The sequence below is a fragment of the Phoxinus phoxinus genome (assembly GCF_949152265.1).
Source record: "Phoxinus phoxinus genome assembly, chromosome: 20".
NCBI lineage: Eukaryota > Metazoa > Chordata > Actinopteri > Cypriniformes > Leuciscidae > Phoxinus > Phoxinus phoxinus.
The window spans coordinates 4,816,500-4,838,359 of NC_136895.1; the positions used below are offsets into that span (position 1 = coordinate 4,816,500).

Sequence of the window (21,860 nt, forward strand, 5' to 3'; positions counted from 1 at the left end):
TATAAGTCTGTTTGACGCACCCACCGCTAGCCTAGCTTAGCACAAAGACTGGATGTAAATGGTTGCAGCTAGCATACTAATCCAAATAAGTGACAAAATAACGCAAACATTTTCCTATTTACATGTTGAGATTTATATAGTCACAGAGTGTACAAAAAACAAAGTCACATGAGACACAGACATATTTTAACCGTATAAATACTGGGAACTATATTCCCTGAATATAGGGCGGAGTGATAACCGCAGCACCTGAGACGCGCTCTGAACGAACTCTCTGCTCCTCACCACGGCGCGTCTCAGGTGCTGCGGTTATCACTCCGCCCAAGTAGCAGTGCTTCGCCTTAGGAGAATATAGTTCCCAGTATTTATACGGTTAAAATATGTCTGTGTCTCATGTGACTTTGTTTTTTGTACACTCTGTGACTATACAAATCACAACATGTAAATAGGAAAATGTTTGCGTTATTTTGTCACTTATTTGGATTAGTATGCTAGCTGCAACCATTTACATCCAGTCTTTGTGCTAAGCTAGGCTAGCGGTGGGTGCGTCAAACAGACTTATAGCACGCACGGAGATGAAAAAGGTATGTGTGGACTTATCTAACTCTGGGGGATAAGTTGAATAGGATAAAGTCCCAAAAAGTCGGAGTGTTCCTTTAAGAGAGCAGCCAGAAAAATGGAGCGCAACTGGAAGAAAACTAGAGGTATTTCGGATTTCATGGAAGGAGAGCTCGATTGCTTACAGAGAGGCTTTAAAAGCTGCTAGATTTGCTTATTTTTCAACCCTATTAGAAGAAAATAAACACAATCCTAGGTATTTATTTGAAACAGTGGCTAAACTAACGAAAAAGAAAGCTTCAAGCCCAGAAGTTTCCAAACAACACAGCAGTAATGACTTTATGAACTTCTTCACTTATAAGATCGATAATATCAGAGACAAAATTATAACTATGCAACCGTCTAATACAGTATCGCATCAGGAAGTGCATTGTAGTCTCCCTGAGGGAAAATTTGATTCATTGCTATAGGAGAGGAAGAATTTTGCAAACTCGTTAAATCATCTGAATCGACAACGTGCATGTTAGACCCTATACCGACTAAACTGCTGAAAGATATGCTTCCAGATGTCATAGATCCTCTTCTTAATATCATTAATTCATCTTTGTCTCTAGGATACATACCAAAAACCTTTAAGCTAGCTATGATTAAACCGCTTGTTAAAAAACAGCAACTTGATCCTACAAAACTAGTCAATTACAGGCCGATCTCTAATCTGCCTTTTCTGTCAAAGATATTAGAAAAAGCAGTGTCCTCACAACTGTGTTCCTTTCTTGAAAGAAATGATATCTGCGAGGATTTTCAGTCCGGATTTAGACCGTACCATAGTACCGAGACAGCTCTCGTTAGAGTCACAAATGATTTGCTCTTATCATCCGATCGTGGTTGTATCTCTCTATTAGTATTACTGGATCTTAGTGCTGCATTTGACACCATTGACCACAACATCCTTTTAAATAGACTCGAACATTATGTTGGCATTAGTGGAATTGCACTGGCATGGTTTAAATCATACTTATCTGACCGTTATCAGTTTGTAGCAGTAAATGAAGAGATGTCTTATCAATCACAAGTTCAGTATGGCGTACCACAAGGCTCAGTACTAGGACCGTTGCTGTTCACTCTGTATATGCTACCATTAGGAGATATCATTAGGAAACATGGAATTAGCTTTCACTGTTATGCCGACGATACTCAGCTGTATATTTCTTCAAAACCTAACGAAACCTACCAATTCACAAAATTAACGGAATGCATAGCTGATATAAAAAATTTCCACACAAAAAACTTCCACACGTAATAACCTAGAGTACTGTCTATCACTTGATGGCTGCTCTGTTAAGTCTTCGTCGTCGGTTAGGAACCTGGGTGTGCTCTTTGATACCAATCTTTCATTTGAAAGTCATGTGTCTAGTATCTGTAAAACCGCATTTTTCCATCTTAAAATATATATAAATTACGTCATATGCTCTCAATGACAAATGCGGAACAATTAGTTCATGCGTTTATGACCTCAAGGCTAGATTATTGTGATGCTCTACTGGGTGGCTGCCCTGCACGCTTAATAAACAAACTACAGCTAGTTCAAAACGCAGCAGCTCGAGTTCTTACCAGAACCAGGAAGTATGACCATATTAGCCCCGTTCTGTCAACACTGCATTGGCTGCCTATTAAACATCGTATAAATTTTTTAATATTGCTGATTACTTACAAAGCACTGAATGGTTTAGCTCCGCAGTTCTTGAGCGAGCTCTTAACGCATTATAGTCCTTCACGTCTACTGCGATCTCAAAACTCCGGCCAGTTAATAATACCTAGAATATCAAAATCGACTGCTGGCGGTAGATCCTTTTCCTATTTAGCACCAAAACTCTGGAACAGTCTTCCTACCATTGTCCGGGAAGCAGACACACTGTCAGTTCAAATCTAGATTAAAGACACATCTCTTTGGCCTAGCATACACATAACACATTATAGACTTCTATAACTCAATGTTAGGCTGCATAGATTAGGTCAGCCGGAACTGGGAACACTTCCCTTAAATCCTGATGTACTCGTTACATCATAAGAAGAATGGCATCTACGCTAATTTTAGTGTCTTTGTCTATCCCGAGGTTTTCACGCAGCCTGCCGGATCCAGGCCGTATCCAGATCTGACGAAGGACCTTCGCCTGGACCCGATGACAACGCAGTGCTGAAGTGCCAACTAGCCTCTCCCACTATGGAGGATCCCTTGACCACTCTACAGATAAAGCGTTGTTGAAAATTCGGTTTTGCGTATCTCCCCCGAAGTGATAAAATAAAATTCTGTATCAAATGTATAGGCAGGACAAGTAGTTTAAGGTTTGGTTTGTAGAGAATTACAAACATGCGCACATATATTCAAACGCACATAACTATAGAATTAATTATTGATGCGCACGTGAGTGCCATCAGCGTTTCTCACAGGTTCAGTTTAAAGTCTGTGTAGAGAGAACGGTGTCGTCTCAGCGGCCCCTAATTTAATAACAAATTATCCTTTCGACGGAAGTGAATCAATCAAAACTAACTTTAGCTGGAAAGTAACATTATTCAAGAACCGCTATAAAGCCAAAACAATCTGTTACCTTAAATTATATGTTTATCTCTTTAAAGCAGCTTTGAAACAATCTACATTGTTAAAAGCGCTATATAAATGAAGATGACTTGACTTGACATAGTAGGAAAGAAAAATACTATGGAAGTCACTGGAGACCAGCAACTGTTTGGTTAGCCACATTCTTTAAAATATCTTCTTTTGTGTTCAGCACAAGAAAGAAATTAATACAGGTTTGGAACAACATTAGAGGGAGTAAAGAATGACAGAATAAAGAATTATTTTTGGGTGATCTACCCCTTTAAAGCCGCTCGTAAACCGATCATCTCTTCCTTCTAGTTCATTTATAGCATCAAATAAACATGAATGAACATCAGAAGGAATGTTGTTTAAAAGGCGTCAGTACACTCCGCTTCTCAAGTTCAAATCCTCCAATGTTAATCTACTGACTCTCCTGACGGCTTTGGCGAACAAAAGGACGGATGATGATTGGTCAGATCGCCTGTCAATCAAGCTCGCTGCGAAGGGTCAATAGCTGTAGGAAGGGAGTGATGTGAGCTGATTCTGTGGTAAATGTAAGGGCGTGAGCAGCTGAGTTTTGATGAATGGTTATGGAAGAGTTCCAGTGGTCGTGTGAGCGTGTGTGTCGTACCGTGGTCGCTGAAGCGGCGCTGCTTCTGCGTGGCAGAGATGCTGCGCTGGACTTTGGAGTGAGCGGGAGACTGCGTGGAGCTGTTGTTCAGGTCACTGCTGGGTCGGGACCGTTGACACAGGTTTGTGGTGGACAGCGAATCGCTCCCTTCAAACTGCCACGAGCAAACAAACCACAGGAGCACAGTTATTACAGTCACATTATTATTACATATGCAACTAAAACTCATTTGAAATATAAAGTGCGATACTAAAATCACATCCGTCATTACGACTCGCCTCTGGAGGTTTCCTGCCCAGCAGAAGATACGTGGCCATGACCTCATCATACTTCTGCCCCACTAATGCCTCTGTGATCTCGTCTTTAGGGAAACCCATGGTGATCATCAGCTCTGGAAGAGTACACACACAATTACTCTTAATGCGTAAAAGGACATGTCTTTGCCATGACCCAGAGATTTATAGTTTTGACCGTTATGAGAACTGAAGGTCCAGACCTATGCGTTTGGTGTCGCTGAAGTCGGGCTCGGGTTCTGTATACGGCTTTAGTTCCTCTTCCTCGTGGCCTACATTCATCCAGCGGTCCTTCATGATTTGCTGTGCGAGATTGGCAGATGTTAAACTACACATTTGCACATGAATCAAATGTTTTTAATTCTTAACACTGATGTAATGATGCTAAAAGAACAGTAGACAGCCTTTAAATGCATACTTTGATACAAAATTTGTTTTACAAGAAGGCAAAAATTTGAAAGAAAGGCGTTTTTTTCCCGATTAATGTTGTAACTGTATGTTCTGCATGATTAATGTTGTAACTGTATGTTCTGCATGATTAATGTTGTAACTGTATGTTCTGCATGATTAATGTTGTAACTGTATGTTCTGCATGATTAATGTTGTAACTGTATGTTCTGCATGATTAATGTTGTAACTGTATGTTCTGCATGATTAATGTTGTAATATGTTGTAATTGTAAATGTCCCGTAACTGAATCTCAGTCCTAATATTACTGCACAGTATTGAGCATCAGATGCTTCTAGCACTTTTTGTTTATACATTTGTTTATACTTTCCTAAGTTAGGCTTTTACTAAGAACTATGAAATGAATTGATGAAATTAAACCATAAGTAAATTAATAATTAATATACCTATTATGAAACGTTTTATTTTTACAGTGTAGTTGTACTACAATAGCAATGCATTCATAATAAATAAATAAATTAATTAATTAATTAATCAATAATGCAATTATTAATTACATTTCCAACTCAGTATTACCAGGCCTGAGGAATCTCAGACAGAAGAGTTTCACTTGATAAGAGAATACTTTGACTATGGGTCACAAGAAAGACACTATACTTTTTTTTGCCATTTATGCTGTGGCAATGTTTCCCTGTGGTATAAAAATAGAACTGAATGTACAATTTTTCAAAGTATTGTATAAAAGTAAGTAATTCCAGCATCTAGTATCCTAATTCTAGTATTTTAGTCTGCTGCTGCACAAAAAGGCACGTAATGTCCTCAGTAATAGATTTAGACAGGTGGAGCTGGGGAGGTGGAGGGTCTCAAGAAACTCTTTAACACCGAGACCGGTCAGCTTACGCTATCTAGAGTTTTCTTAAAGGGATAGTTCACTTTGAAATTAAATGTTGGTATGTTTTATCTTACCTGAAGTGCATCCGAGATGTCGGTGTCTTTGTCTCCGCAGTAGTTTCAATTTTGATATTTTTAGGTCAAACCGTTCTTGTCTGTCAGTCATATAATGCAGGTCTATAGAAACTGTCTCCAAAAGCATGCAGAGAAAAGTCCAAATTACACAATTCCCCATCGTAAGTGCACATTGATGGCCTAAGACACGAAACAAGCGGTTTGTGTGATAAAACGAACAGTATTTATATTGTTTTTATCTCTTTTACACAACCACGTCCGAGTGATCTGTTTACACCCCGGAAACTAATCTAACCGCCTTCGATTGGACGTTGCATTTTTAAACTCAGCAGAAACGCGTGTGATTGGCTGTACGGCTCAACGTATGCCTTTGATTGACCGGAACAATGAAGCGAGTAGTGCGTCAAGATAGAAGGCTTACAAATTGGGAATAAGTGAAAACTCAACACTCCCGGATGAGTTCGCGCGAGCTTAGGCCATCAATGTGCACTTACGATAGGGAATTTTTTAATTTGGACGTATCTCTGCATGCTTTTGGAGACAGTACCTATAGACCTGCATTATATGACTGACAGACAAGAACGGTTTGACCTAAAAATATCAAAATTGAAACTACTGCGGAGACAAAGACTCCTGCATCTTGGATGCACTTCAGGTAAGATAAAACATACCAACATTTAATTACAAAGTGAACTATCACTTTAAACAAGAACAATGTGTGACAAGGTGTATTGCTTACAAGCATGGATGAGATTTGAGAGTTACAACAGAAGGGGAGCCATCACAGGATTTATAAGATGAACAATATAACTTTATATATTACTTTTATGAAACTTTAATGGTGCTTTTTGTCCTTTTCTGAGTCTACAGTTGCCCTGTTCACAGTATGCTTTCATGTGAGGTAAAGAGCAGTGAGAACATTCTGTGAAACATCTCCTTTTGTGTTCAACAAATACGTTTTTTTCTGTTAAGAACTGTGAGGTGTGTAGAGCAGTCTCACCTCTAGACTTCCCCGTTTGCCTGGATTAAGCACCAAGAGCTTCTTCAGCAGATTCTCACAGTCTGTGGACATGTAGAAGGGTATCCGGTACTTCCCTCGCAACACTCTCTCCCGCAGCTCCTGTGTGGACCAACATTCAGAGTAAGGGCGATGAACAGTGTGTGCTTGTAGTCAGGTGACCTTGAATGAAACAGGAAATGACCTTCAGATTCTGTCCGTCGAAGGGAAGTGACCCGCTGACCAGCGTGTAGAGGATCACCCCTAGACTCCAGACGTCCACCTCGGGCCCGTCGTACTTCTTGCCCTGGAAGAGTTCGGGAGCCGCGTACGGAGGACTGCCGCAGAACGTGTCCAACTTACTCCCGATCGTGAACTCGTTACTGAAGCCGAAGTCTGCAATCTTTATATTCATGTCCGCGTCTAGCAGCAAGTTTTCAGCCTTACAGAGAGGGACGCAAAAAGAAGGTAGCAAAGCGGTCAGCATTGTTTACGAACATGTGACCCTGGATCACAAACCCAGTCTGGAGTCGCACGGGTATATCTGTATCATATATCATATTGCATGGGTCAAAATTATAGATTTTTCTTTTATGCCAAAAATCATTAGGATATTAAGATCATGTTCCATGAAGATATTTTCTAAATTTCCTACCGTAAATATATAAAACATGTATTTTTGTGAGTGAGTGCAGCACAATCGTGAACATAAACGCACAACTTCCAATGTTTTGATTTTTTTGCTCCCTCAGATTCCAGATTTACAATAGTTGTGTCTCGACCAAATATACATCCTAATAAACCACACATCAATGGAAAGCTTATTTATTCAGATTACAAGTGATGTATAAATCTCAAATTCAAATAATTGACCCATGTGACTGGTTTTGTGGTCCAGGGTCACATATTAGAAAGGTGACCAGATCTACGCCACAGGCTTAACCCGCTTTGAGTGAGTCTCACCTTGAGATCCCTGTGGACTATTCTCTTCTGGTGGCAATATTGCACTGCGGACACGATCTGTAGTCACACACACACACACACAAAGTCACATTAGCATGGCAATTAATGCGTCATTCAACAAACCAGACCTTTTTATCAGCAAATTAAAGCTGAGAAAGTTTGTAAATTGTACACGTGCTAGACGGACATGGCATTTTCACACCTGCAGATCGTTTGCTTCGTTCCGAAACAGAAATTAAAATTGTTACAATGTTGCAATTTCTTCCTGGTTTGGTTCGCTTTCACATGGCAGCACTTCTAAACGGACCAAAATACAAGTAAGCTGTCCTCTCATTGGTCGAGTTCCCCTGTTTATTGATAGAGGATGGATAGACAACATCTCCGGCGGCTAACTGTGGCTTTCTTTGTAGCCGTCGTTATCATTGTGAGCAAGAATTAAGCCTTCGTCTGTATATTTGTGTGTTTTGGACAGTTGTTCTGAAATGTTTGTCCGACCAAATTTCGTCTTTAATCGAGATCAACCCATGATTCATTTAGCAAAGCAAACACTGCGTTTTTTTTCCACAAAATGTAAGTGATGACCCATCATACATTGCGATACAGCCTGGTTTGTTGTTGGTCCGTTGGGTCGGACTGCTTTCTCATCACAAGCGAGCCGCTCCCGAGTTCGTTTTCACGAGGACCGAGACCGCCGCGATCTCAGGCCGATTGTTTTGGTGCGGATCAGAGCGAGTTATGCCTAAACCAACCCAACTAATGAAGACACTGCGTCAGATTCTCCCTTGGTTCGGTTCGTTTAGGCATACGTGAATCACTCCTACACCGCCTGAACGAGGTCGCCTCGGCATGGGACGGTTCGCTTGAGGCGTGAAGGGGGGGTATAATGCCCTTTTCACAAGATGTAAAATAAGTCTCTGATGTCCCCAGAGTGTGTGTGTGAAGCTTTAGCTCAAAATACCCCACAGATATTTTTATATCGCATGTTAAAGTCACTTTTTGAGGGTGAGCAAAAACACACCGTTTTGTGTCTGTCCCTTTAAATGCAAATGAGCTGCTGCTCCCGGCACAGGGGGCGGAGCTTCAAGAGCTCGTGTCCTTTTACCTCACACACACACACACACACTGAACATTTCAAAAACTTTTAGCCTTTTATGTTCAAACCGGAGTCAGAAAGATGGAGAGACTCAAGAAGAAGAGACAACAAGGACATTTCTGAATGGTTAGTTGGTGAATTTATGAAGATTATGTGTAGATATCTTCTAGTCATTGATTAGCATATTCTGTCTTGATAATCTATAAATCGTGTTCAGGGGGCGGGGCTTATGTAAATTTTAGGGTTGGTGACGTCACTAACCCTGGAGGAATGTCGTGTAGTCTCTATCAGCCGTTTGTTGTAGTCCTTAAAAAACTATTTCTGTAAAAGCAAATATCTCCCTTTGCTTTGAACTTTGAGCGTTGTAACTTTGCAGATGTTGTTTATGATCAAACAGCAACATTACACACTAACTACAGTTAGAGAAGTGAAATCATACTCAACCACCGCTTTAACAGTGGGAATGACGTCTGCATTAGTGTAGTGTTTGCGTGTGTCTCGACGGCTACAAATAAAGCCACAATAAGCTCGCGGAACGGACTTGTCAATCATCTTGATGGATGACGCAGAGGAAACGCTGACCAATAAGAGGACAGTTGTACTCACATGTGACTTGAATAAACACATTGTGTTATTAAGTCCCTGTTTCGGGAACAAAACAAACGATCTATAGATGTGAAAACGCCACAACATGCCTTTATGCCACTGTAGTTGAGAGAGACAGATATAAAGAGAGTCTCTGAGGCCCGGGGCTTGTGTTTGGCTTCGTGAGCAGAGCCTGACTGTAAACGGCCAGCTAATGATTGTCCGGCAGCGGCGGGGTTTAATCACATGTCTGTTCATTTACAGTTCTCATCACAGGAGCAGCTGATCCGAGGAAACCTGACGACGCTTCACTCCACTAGAGGGTGTGTGTGTGTGTGTGTGTGTGTTCAGTGAAACTAGCTAACAGTGTGTATTTACTGATCAGGATATCAGTTCTTTTTAAAGGTGCCATTAAATGTCAAATACTACATCTGATAATCTACACACGCTTGTTTCTTCTCAAATAGATGTTTTAGGAATCATCATAGCAATAATCTTTCCAACCAAGTAGCCATTGTTAATCAGAATCTAAATGAAATAAATTATGTTATATGTAAACCAACATAACAATACATATTAATAAACAGCAATATCATTGAGTATGCTAAATTAACATGTAGGGACTTTTTTTTGTTCAGATATTTTGAAAGAATTCAAGAAAGAAGCATTAAAAGTTTAAATCAGAGATGTGTTAAATAACACTTTACGAAACTTAACTGCACAAAAATATGCATTGAGATTTTCTTGATAATTGTATATTGTTATCAAAAATAATGCATATATATTAAATATTTCACTACAAGCAGTGTTGGGGAAATGCATTACAAGTACCTTGAGTTATGTAATCAGATTACTTTTCAAGTAACGCATTACTTTTAAAATTTACAACAAAATATCTCATTACTTTTTCAAATAAGTAACGCAAGTTACTTTGTTTTCCCATTTATTGACTGACAGCTCTCCTGACAAATCAAAGTGCAGAGGTGTGTGTGTGTGTGTGTGTGTGTGTGAACATTATGTTATGTGAGCATTTACTCATCTCGCTTGCACAAAAAAATATTCAATATTCCTCAAAATTAATAAAATCAGTGAAATGCAGAATCAGAATACGATGCAAACCTCCAATAACTTAATATGTTAAATAAAACATACATTTTTATGCATTTAATCTCACTTTATTCAAGTTTCAAGTTTCAAGTTTACTTTATTTATAAAGCACATTTAAAACAACCTTGGTTGACCAAAGTGCTGTACAAGATAAGATACATCTAAGATAGAATCATTACAAAAATTTAAATCAACATTCACAAGACATTGAACGCAGACGAGTACAAATAGGTTTTTAAAAGTTTTCTGAACTCAGACACTGTGGACGCTGTTTTGATATATACTGGCAGCTTGTTCCATAGCCTGGGTCCAGATATCGAAAAGGCTCTGTCACCCCTGCATTTCAATCTGGATCTGGGTACTCGTATCAGATAATTGGTCTGTGATCTGAGCAATCTGACTGGTTTGTGTTCCATAACCAGCTCAGTAAGGTATAGAGGAGCGAGGTTATTTAATGCTTTATACATAAACAACAAAACTTTGTTTATTGACCAATGTACTTGCTTCTGACCTTCGATGATGCAGTTTAATAAGCAGAAATGACTGTAGATAGATAGAAAGGTTTGCTGGTGTGCTTTCCTCTACTGTACACATGTCCTTCAGCCTGAGGATTATTATTTCACTTTTGGTGTGAAAGGGTCTTTACATTTGCCCAAAAATATTATAAAATAAAAAACGACCCAGCCCAGATGAAAAAAAGTAACGCAGAAGTAACGTAACACATTACTTTTAGAAAAAATTAACTAAGTAAAGCAATTAGTTACTTTTTAAGGGAGTAACGCAATATTGTAATGCATTACTTTTCAAAGTAACTTTCCCCAACTCATCTCAAGCCTCACCCTGGCACACTTAAACTCCTCAGTAAGGCAGGACACAGGTAGCTCTAAAACACCTTTTAAAGTATTAAAAAGGATTAATAACTTTAAAATAATTGTTACTCAGGGTTGGGGAAAGTTACTTTGAAAAGTAATGCATTACAATATTGCGTTACTCCCTTAAAAAGTAACTAAAAGTAATGTTACACATGACTTTTTTCCCATCTGGGCTTGTTTTTTTATAACACAAAAGTTATATTTTTAGGCAAATGTAAAGACCCTTTCACAGCAAAAGTGAAATAATAATAATCCTCAGGCTGACGGAAGTGCAGATCTCCTCCTGTACAGTAGAGGGCGCCGCTCAAACAAACCTTCTGCTGATATTCTGGATAACAGAAGAATAGATGCAGGAGAAGAAAGCTTAGCAATAAAAACTAAAAGTTCTATAGTATTCTGATTCTGCATTTCACTGATTTATTCATTTTGAATATTGAATCTTTTTTTTTGTGCAAGTGAGATGAGTAAATGCTCACTTTTAGTCTAGAACTACAATAACCATCATGTACACACACACACACACACACACACACACACACACACACACACACACACACACACACACACACTCTCTCAACATGAGGACAGGAGAGCTGTCAGTCAATAAATGGGAAAACAAAGTAATGTACGTGCCTTACTTATTTGAAAAAGTAATTTTGTTGTACATTTTAAAAGTAATGCGTTACTTTACTAGTTACTTGAAAAAGTAATCTGATTACATAACTCAAGTAAATATCCCAATATTTAAATATTTACAATGTAAATATCGCAACATCTAGTCCTTTACCTGAGGTTTAATTTACTTAGTTTTGTTTGCTAGTAACTAATATCCCTCAAATTTAACTGGTAACACTTAATTTGACACTAGAACTTATTCATTATATATTGTACATGTAACTAGCTATATTTTATTTCTTTATTATATTTTTACGTAAATCAAAAATGTACATTTATTTTGACCATTTTAAGGTGGTATGCCAACCTTTACAAACCCTGGTGTAGGAAAATAAAATGGCCACATCCGTAAAGTTTGTACGTACACATACTTATTAATATTTTGAACTAAACAGAGTTATGAAATCCTGTTATTGGAACAAACATACCTTGTAATTTTGATAAAAACATACGTGTCTCACCTGCCGAAACTTGGCTCGCGCTTCCTTTTCCTTCATCCTCCCATGAGCAACTAAGTAGTCAAACACTTCACCTGACGTAAACAGAGACATTCAGAGATGTGTGTGTGTGTGTGTGACACGAGGCATATTAAATATGTATCCGCCTGTCCATCAAACTCACCTCCACTCGCATACTCCATTATTAAATAAAGCGTCTTCTCTGTTTCAATGACTTCGAATAACTTAACTGAAAGAGAGGCAGACATAGAGAGCGGTTAATATCACATTGATATTTCACACGGCACTGAATATGTATAAACATTAGAACAATTTCCTGAAACTAACAGCATTTAATTTCTTAATATGCAGAATATTGGCATTAGCATGTCGCTAAGCAAATGAGTAGTACATAACTTCCTGTTCAACTTATTCATTATTATTGGGAAATGTTGTTAATGTTTTTAATGAATATTTTTCATCCTGTATCAAGAATCTTAAATACCAGGGGAAAGGAAATCATAGAAGAGTAGAGCGAGTCTTGTGTGACGGTTAGTTTTAGGACACAGTCTAGGCTCAGCTTATGCCACTGGCCCCAGATCTGTGCTCGCACTCTCTCATCAATGACACGCCGGGGACGCTTGTTATGGAGATATGAAGACACACACACACACACACACACACTAGGGGTGGGGAAAAAAATCGATTCTTAGATGCATCGCGTTGCGGACGTGGACGATTCTGAATCGATTCACAAATGCCAAAAATCGATTTTCAAAAAAAAAATCGATAATAAAAAAAATTTTTTTTTTTTTTGGAAAATCGATAATAACGTAATATTGACGGAACGCAAAAGACGGAACTCTGAAGCGTGGAAACAATATTGTCAAAGCTTCCACCCGGCTCGGAAAGGGCAAAGCGCATTACACAATCAATCGCTACTTTTATTGCCAAGGATTTGCATCCAGTCGTTGAGAACCAGGGCTTTCGCGCTATGTTGCACACTTTGGAGCCGAGATCCAACGTCCCATCTCGGAGATATTTTACAGACACAGTGATCCCCACACTCTACAACAAGACCAAAACCGAAGTCATGGAATCACTGAAGAAAGCGGGTAGGAGCTGTAACATGTGATGCGTGGACATCCGTATTTTATGTTAATAGAGATTCAGAATATGTTGAAGTTTGTTATAATTTGTTATTGTTGTGATTTTTACTGTAGTGAATTTACTGTTGTGAAATGGAAAATCAATAATCGAGAATCGAGAATCGTTAATAATCGAAAATCGACTGTAATCGAATCGGGACTTCAATAATCGTAATCGAATCGAATCGGGAAATCAGACAGATTAACCACCCCTAACACACACACACACACACACACACACACACACACACACACACACACACACACACACAGTTTCTTTCCACTTCATAGCGATGCATCACTGTGTGTGAGGAGCAGACTCGAATAACGCCTGACTGCTTCCTGCATGCAGTCTTCAACGTTTGTGTGTAAGTGCGTGTGCGAGTGTGTTAAAGTTTGTATGAGTGTTTGTGAGTGTGTATGCGTTTGTTTGTGTGTGTGTGTGTGTCTGTGTGTGTGCGAATGTGTGTGTGTGTGTGTGTGTGTGTGTGTGTGTGTGCGCGAATGTGTGTGTGTGTGTGTGTGTGTGTGTGGGCATTTGTGTGAGTGTGTGTGTGTGTGTGTGTGCGAGTGTGTGTAAGTTTGTGTGAATGTGTGTGCGTTAGTGTGTGTGTGTGTAAGTTTGTGTGAATGTTTGTGAGTGTGCATGCGTTTGTGTGCGTGTGTGTGTGTAAGTTTGTGTGAGTGTGTGTGTGGGCAAGTTTGTGTGAGTGTTTGTGAGTGTGTGTGTGTGTGTGCGCGTTTGTTTGTGTGTGTGTGTGTGTGTGTGTGTGTATGCGTGCGAGTGTGTGTGTGTTTGTGAGTGTGCGCGTGTGTGAGTGTAAGTTTGTGTGAGTGTGTGTGTGCGTTTGTGTAAGTTTGTGTGCGTTTGTGCGTGTGAGTGTTAGTGAGTGTGTGTAAGTTTGTGTGAGTGTGTGTTTGTGAGAGTGTGTGTGTGTAAGTTTGTGTGCGTGTGTGTAAGTTTGTGTGTGTGTGTAAGTTTGTGTGTGTGTGTGTGTGTGTGTAAGTTTGAGTGCGTTTGTGTGTAAGTTTGTGTGCGTGTGTGTGTGTGTTTGTGTGCGTGTGTAAGTTTGTGTGTGTGTGTGTGTGTGTGTTAGGAAAGTGGCAGCAGGGATAGGTGTGTGATCACAGCTTTTAGTTTGATTAATCTACAATCCAGCTCAGTCTCAGCCAATCAGAAGCCAGCGCGGACACGCATGCGGGCCGGCAGCAGAAACCGCCAGTCACGCGGATCGATAGCGGAGTGAACACACAGTCTGGGGATGTTCAGAGAAGAGCTGAGCTGGTCAGACGCCGCAGAGCTAACCGTGCTCGAGTCCGAACGACTCTCCGGCGACTCCCTTCCATTAGGAGTATAAATAATCCAGTTATCCGAGGAAAGAGCGGGAAAGTGCCGCGTCATGGAGGAGACGGAGCCGTGAAGCACCGTCCTCTCCAGAGCCCGGGCTCGAGCGGTGTGTGTGAAGGCCATCGCGGGGCCTCACACCAGTGCTGATATTGTTAAAGGGAAACATCATAAATAACAATATGATCGAGCGGCTTAATCCAAGTGTGTGTGACGAGCCGCACGCTTGAGCTTCCGGTCACCGGATCCGATCCGATCAAGATTATTAAATGTGTTCATCATATAAAGTGTGTCTTCAAAAGATTTGGATTATATGGATTTGATTAATTTTAGCATCTGTTTATGAATGTTTTGAGTGTTCGGGGGAATAGAGTTTCAATGGAGGGACAGAAATCTCTCATATTTCATTACAAATATCTTCATTTGTGTTTCAAAGATGAACTAGAGTCGTATGGTTGTGGACTGACACGAGTACATCATGACAGAATGGATATTTTTAGGAGAACTAGCTCTATAAATTAAATTAAATAAAAGTTAAATAAAAAAAAATTAAATTAAAATGAGAAAATTACAAACAAAAAAAATCTATCTTATGTTAAAATGAAAATATAAAAATAAAAGCCAAAATATGAATAAATACTACTACTAAAATAACACTGCGTTGGGTTGCCATCCATACAAAGGCCATTTTTACAACCTAAACGATTCACTTTAGTGTGATATCATTATTTTTTGTCATATAAATGCATTTATATGATTCTTTAACACTTCTCCTAATGTAACATAGGCACAAAAAAAACATTTAAAAGTATTTTGCATTTGAATTTTGCATTTGATGTGCAAATATGTGAGCCAATCATAACTGGGGTCCCCGTTTCAAAAGGGACAAATGCAATTATTGCCTGATTTTGTGGCAATAAACAAGAATTTGCAGAATATGGTGTAGTGATCATGAACCTGAATATGAGAATGATGTCTTACCTATATTAGGATGATTTAAGACCTTCATAATCCTCACTTCACGAAAGAGCTGTGGGAACAAACAGAGACAGAGACGTCAGATAAGATGCATATATTCTGCAGTTTAACTTTAAACATACAGTACTGGTCTAATATCAAAATATCAGTCTCTACTAACAAAAACTTACAATACCACTATTCGTAATAAATAATCCCTGAGCTTCAGCACTAGTAGTGACTCAGAGCATCTCCCGGTTTTTGACTCATTTTGAGTCATGAACAGTCCAGTGAATCGTTCTGAACAGTTCAGTGAATCGTTCTGAACAGTTCAGTGAATCGTTCTGAGCAGTTCAGTGAATCGCTCTGAACAGTTCAGTGAATCGCTCTGAACAGTTCAGTGAATCGTTCTGAGCAATACAGTGAATCGCTCTGAGCAGTTCAGTTATTCGTTCTGAGCAGTTCAGTGAATCGCTCTGAACAGTTCAGTGAATCGCTCTGAGCAATACAGTGAATCGCTCTGAGCAGTTCAGTGAATCGTTCTGAGCAGTTCAGTGAATCGCTCTGAACAGTTCAGTGAATTGTTCTGAGCAGTTCAGTGAATCGCTCTGAACAGTTCAGTGAATCGCTCTGAACAGTTCAGTAAATCGCTCTGACCGGATCACTGAATCAGTGACTCGACGAAAGCAGCAATCGGATCAGTGCGATCTGCGAACCGATTCAACATGATTCGATTCAATTGAACAGGTTCATTGAAAAGAATCAGCGTGTTCACGAATCTATCTATCGCGGAGCGGGGTTGATTTCTTTATTTCGAAATAATAATTTTAAAAAATATATGTTTTTATAAAATAAACTGAAGTAAAAATGTCCCTAAAAAATAAATACTAAAAAAAAAAGTTCAGATGTACAGTAACATACCGTAGTAAAATACTTCCTTACTGTCCACCACTGCAAACATGGCAAGAGCTTTCAATTTTAAAACCTTTTTTCATTTTTAAAATCAAATTTAAGGCTTTTTAAGACCTGCACAAATAAAATGTAAAAATGTATGGTTACTAAACCATAAAATGACTATAAAAACTACTTTACAGTTCAAAAACAGATCTGGACAAAATTAAAGACCTCTTAAAATGATAACAAGGAATGTTCTTATACCATTCAACACATTTAAAGGTCCCATGACATGGGGTTATTATATTATTTTATAATGTGTCCTGGGTTGCCCTTATAATGTTAGTATGTTTTTTAGATAGAAAATAGTCATAATTTAGAAACAAAAGGCCTTTTTCCTAGCCTGATTTTAGCCTCTGATTTGAACGCTCTGTTTGAAGGGGCGTGTCTGTGTGAGACTTCAGTGTAACCGGCCACTGCTGTGATTGGCTGACATGCTTGCATATGAAATAGCTACTTATTACATGTGAAACTCTCTCGAATACTTTTACTACAGTTATTATACGTTTTTACTATTACAGCTATCGAGATGAACAAATCGTCAGAAGCTTTTAAAGTATTTAGATATATTCCCATCACATAAAATGTTGCCGTGATGAGCATTGCGCAAGCAGATGAAAGTCTGTTGTTGATCGCGAGAATGAAGATCTTATCATTTCAACGCAGTTTCTGCACTCTCTCTGCTTTCACCAATGCAAACACCATGATGTAAATACAGTAAGAGCTTGTGCAGTGTAACGTGTGTCATTGATTTCATAACGAGTTTGACTAGTGTCCAGATAAACTCGATCGCGCTGTGTCCATGAGAAAATGAGCTAGGAAGTAGGAACGCGTGCGCGCGATTCCTACAAAGATTGTTCTTTGATCGCTTTCTGTATATAATTTATTCACAATTTAAATACGATTATTTTCATCCTACTAAAAGAAACGATGTGAAGTTGATATTTTAGTCACTGGCTTGACTTACTGAGGCATAAACAGCAGTATTGAACGATTTGAGAGAAAGATTACCTGTCTGAACTTGAACAATTACACATCAGAAATTGTTGCTCGGCTCGATCGATTTATTTTCAGACGTTCGTCGAGGCCAGCTCTGTAGTGATCCAAGTTGAGGAAACAGTCGTCGGTGAAATGTAAGTTATGCCGCAGACATGCAAAACTTTGGGGAGTTGTGTCGGCGCATTTCCAGAGAAAATGAAATTAATCCACTGGTTCTTCTGGGGCTTGGATGAAGGAACTAAAAAAAGGCTTCGGTGTTCATTTGTACATCCAATTATTGAGCAATTATTATGCTTCGCTCGCTCAAAAGCCATGATATCTCCGTGGACAAACTAAAATCGCGCGCACGCGTTCCTACTCCCTCATTTTCTCAGGGACTGGAAATATTCTCCGGGCGGGCGAAGCAGAGAAAGGGGAGGTAACATTTCCTCCGTATGACGTCATACGGAGGAGATTCAAGATCAGCCCGATTGAGCGTCCACTTTTTCAAAGGCAGAGAAAGATAGCAAAAGCTCGATTTACACCGATTGAAATTTCTAGAAACTTGGGGACCATATACAGGCTAGGGGAACTCATATTAATGTTAAAAAACCTCAAAAAGTGAAAATTTCATGTCATGGGACCTTTAAGGCTTTTAAAGGCCTTAAAACAGCAAGAAACAAAGTTGCATGAGTTGAAGGAGCCAGCATGGTCACTTCGCCAGAGTTTGCACGCTTCATGCCACTAATTCAGAAATATGTTCAAGAGTTTTTTTAAGCACTTAGTAGCAAGTAAATCAAATATTCATGAGCACATCTTCTTTCATGGAAATATGTGTTTTCATATATTTACCCAGCTGTAAACATGGCATACGTGTCGTATGTGTCCACACTGTGTCACTCACGGGTACACACAGTCCTGTGTAAGTGGGCGTCTTATATAGTAAAGAAATGATCCTTCTCTTCGCGTACTAAAAGCTGTCGTACACACAAACACACTCTTGAAGACAGGCGCTCTTATACAGTAACAACAACAGGAGTGTGTGTGTGTGTGTGTGTGTGTGTGTGTGTGTGTGTGTGTGTGTGTTCAGTGAATGAAGGAGCCCTGCGGACACGTGACGGGACACAGATGTGATGCGACGGATTAATCTCTGCCACGATTCACCAAAATATAGCCTGCGCACATTCAAAAAAACTATTTATATGATACGAAGGCAAATGAATATATGATTCAACCAAATGAAAGCTTTTGGTTTCAGAAACTCCAAACCAACATCTGAGATGCTGCGACGCCATTGGTCCGCTGGTTACTCCAGTTATCCAATCAGATTATCGGTTGAGCTTTTTGTTGTGAATCGAGGAATTTATTTAGTTAATGTGTTTCCATCATAGTTTATGTGCATGTCCTCTATATTTTATGCAATACCTCAACATGTGACCCTCAATCACACAACCAGTCTGGAGCCGCACGGGTATATCTGTGGCAATAGCAACTATACAGCGTATGGGTCAAAATTATCCATTTTTCTTTTATGCCAAAAATCATTATGATATTAAGATCATGTTCCATGAAGATATTTAGTAAATTTCCTACCGTAAATATATAAAACATGTATTTTTGTGAGTGAATGCAGCACAATCGTGAACATAAATGCACAACTTTAAAGGAGATTTTCTCACGGTTTACATTTTTTTGCTCCCTCAGATTCCAGATTTTCAATAGTTGTGTCTCGACCAATAATGTCATATCCTAACACACCACACATCAATGGAAAGACTATTATTCAGCTTTCGGGTGATGTTTAAATCTCAATTTTGTTTAAAATTAACCCATGTGACTGGTTTTGTGGTCCCAGTCTCCTCGGGAACGGGCCAGTTTTTTGGGATCACAAACAGATCTATGTGGGAATGTCACTCTAGAAAAGCGCCTTTCACACAGCGCGTTGATCCCGGGAAATTGCCGTAAAATTGCTAGAGTGTCTTCTGTGTGAGCGCAAACACGTCCCGGGATCGATGCCGGGATGGGGACCGAGTGACATTGCCGGGATCAGTCCCGGAACGAGCCCTGTGTGAACAGAAGCCAGGACCGATGCCGTAACGTGTGTGTCGTAGTGATGGCGCTGAAGCCGGGATCGTTCGCCAGATGAGTGGAGCGGTGTGCAGTGCGCTAGTTTATGATCCAATCAGAAGAAAAATGTAAGCAAACATAGACGCATGTGGAGATATTACACGTCACGTGTCTTTACGGGAACTCGCAGATCCCGGAAAATCACTGGCAGTGTGAATGAACCAAAAGCAAACGGTCCGGGACACATTGACATTATCCGTGTATTTTCCGTAATCTCTGTGTGAAAGGGGCTTAGAAAACACCTCAACCACACAAAGATTACACAACACAACATTAACATGAAAAACGAATCAAATGTTTAACATTTAGACTCAAACGACCCAGCAAAAAATGCTTGAATATCAATTTGGTCCCACTTTAGATTAGGCTCCAATTTTCACTATTAACTAAGACTTTTCCCTCAATAAACTCCTAATCACTGCTTATTAATATTAATAGTCAGTAAGGTAGTTGTTAAGTTTAGGTATCATGTGGATTAAGGGATGTTGAATATGATCATGTAGAATTAGACATTAATATGTGCTTCATAAGTGCTAATAAACAGACAATATCCTAGTAATACGCATGATTGAATTGGATGCTAAACTAAAGTGTTACTGTAAATGTATTTAAAAGTCATAAAAATGAAAAAGTTTTGAGAGATTTTATTACTAATGTATTTGTCATTTTCTATTTGTACTGTTTGCATTATATTTGTGATCCACAAATCCCATGTTTTTTGTTTTTTTAAATGAGAACTATTATAAATGTAGATATAAACTATTAGCTAATATGAAACTGAGCGTGTGTACGGCATGAACTCATTCACAACTCAAGTCGAGTCAGTTATCTTATAATTGTAATATTGACTGCATTCATCAAGCTGAATTATCAACCCATATTCATCATGTTATTGATACATTTATGTAAAAATTATAGATAACATATTTGTACAAATAAATACAAATCAACATTTGGTCCCGTTTTAGCATTGCCACTATGTTACTTGAAACGGTTATCTTTTATCTTTATATTATCTTTATATAACAAATCATATAAATAAAGATTTTAAACTGTTTCCAGTCATTTCTAAATGTTACAGTTAAAAACTGTAAAACATGTAAAATTTAAAAAAAATCATAGATTATGATAATGAGCATTTTTGAAAGTTAAGCACTTCCTTTGACAATTTGTTGAAAAATAAATAAATAATAAAAATATTTTATTTTCAAGGTCTTTTGCAAACCCTAATAAAGTGCCTCTGCTAATTTGCATAATGAGAATAGTATGCAAATAGTAAAAAAAAAAAAAATACCACAATAGTTTGTTTAAATTTGAATTGATTAAAGCGTTTGATAAAGTCCACATGATATAATGAGATTTATAAAACAAGCAAATGATTTTGATAACCCATATATCATGAAGTTTGTGACCTCTGACCTCTCTCGGTCTCGATGAGCGTGTCCTTCGGAAAGGCAAAGGCAGTGAGAGAGGGAGGAAAAGGGAAAAGGAGGAGGAGGAGAAGAGAAAGCGTGTTTCTTCTTGGCAGTCGGCTCTGGTAAACAATCAGCACAGCTTCTATTTTTACACAGATATTTCTAAAAACAGCCACAGCAACATTCCTCTCTGACACTGACACGCGTGTCACTTCCTGTGTGTGTGTGTGTGTGTGTGTGTGTGCGCTTCTCAATCCCCTGATTTACACAGACGTCATCGCAGCAGTTCCCTGCCACTCACGGAGGTTGAACACACACACACACTCACTCATGACGAATGATGTTGTTTAACACACACACACACACACACACACACACACACACACACACACACACACACACACACACACACACACACACACACACACACACACACACACACACACACACACACACACACACACACACACACACACACACACACACACACACACACACACACACACACACACACACACGCCTCACAAATCCTGAGGGAATTTCATTGAGACTCGGAATTTAAAAATTTGCTCTTACTGAACAACGCAAGACGGGAGGATGTTTAGGAAACCTACTTGTGCTTTTATTTTTTACACATGTAACCCCGGACCACAAAACCATGGGTCAATTTTATGCAATTGAGATGTATATATCATTTTAAAGCTGAATAAATAATCTTTCCATTGATGTGTGGTGTGTTAGGATAGGACAATATT

General features: G+C 39.0%; 1 protein-coding gene across 2 annotated transcripts in view; it reads right to left on the bottom strand.

The window, feature by feature from the left end:
* mark1 (MAP/microtubule affinity-regulating kinase 1) overlaps positions 1-21,860 on the bottom strand; it is a 72,364-nt gene that overhangs the window by 25,310 nt on the left and 25,194 nt on the right. For both annotated transcript variants that reach the window (XM_079594076.1, XM_079594075.1), the window contains exons 4-12: positions 15,656-15,704; positions 12,366-12,431; positions 12,206-12,276; positions 7,413-7,469; positions 6,655-6,891; positions 6,453-6,572; positions 4,282-4,381; positions 4,064-4,176; positions 3,786-3,939 (exon numbers count right to left, since the gene is read on the bottom strand). In XM_079594076.1, coding sequence (XP_079450202.1) covers positions 3,786-3,939; positions 4,064-4,176; positions 4,282-4,381; positions 6,453-6,572; positions 6,655-6,891; positions 7,413-7,469; positions 12,206-12,276; positions 12,366-12,431; positions 15,656-15,704 — 967 coding nt within the window. The remainder of the gene's footprint in view (positions 1-3,785; positions 3,940-4,063; positions 4,177-4,281; positions 4,382-6,452; positions 6,573-6,654; positions 6,892-7,412; positions 7,470-12,205; positions 12,277-12,365; positions 12,432-15,655; positions 15,705-21,860) is intronic.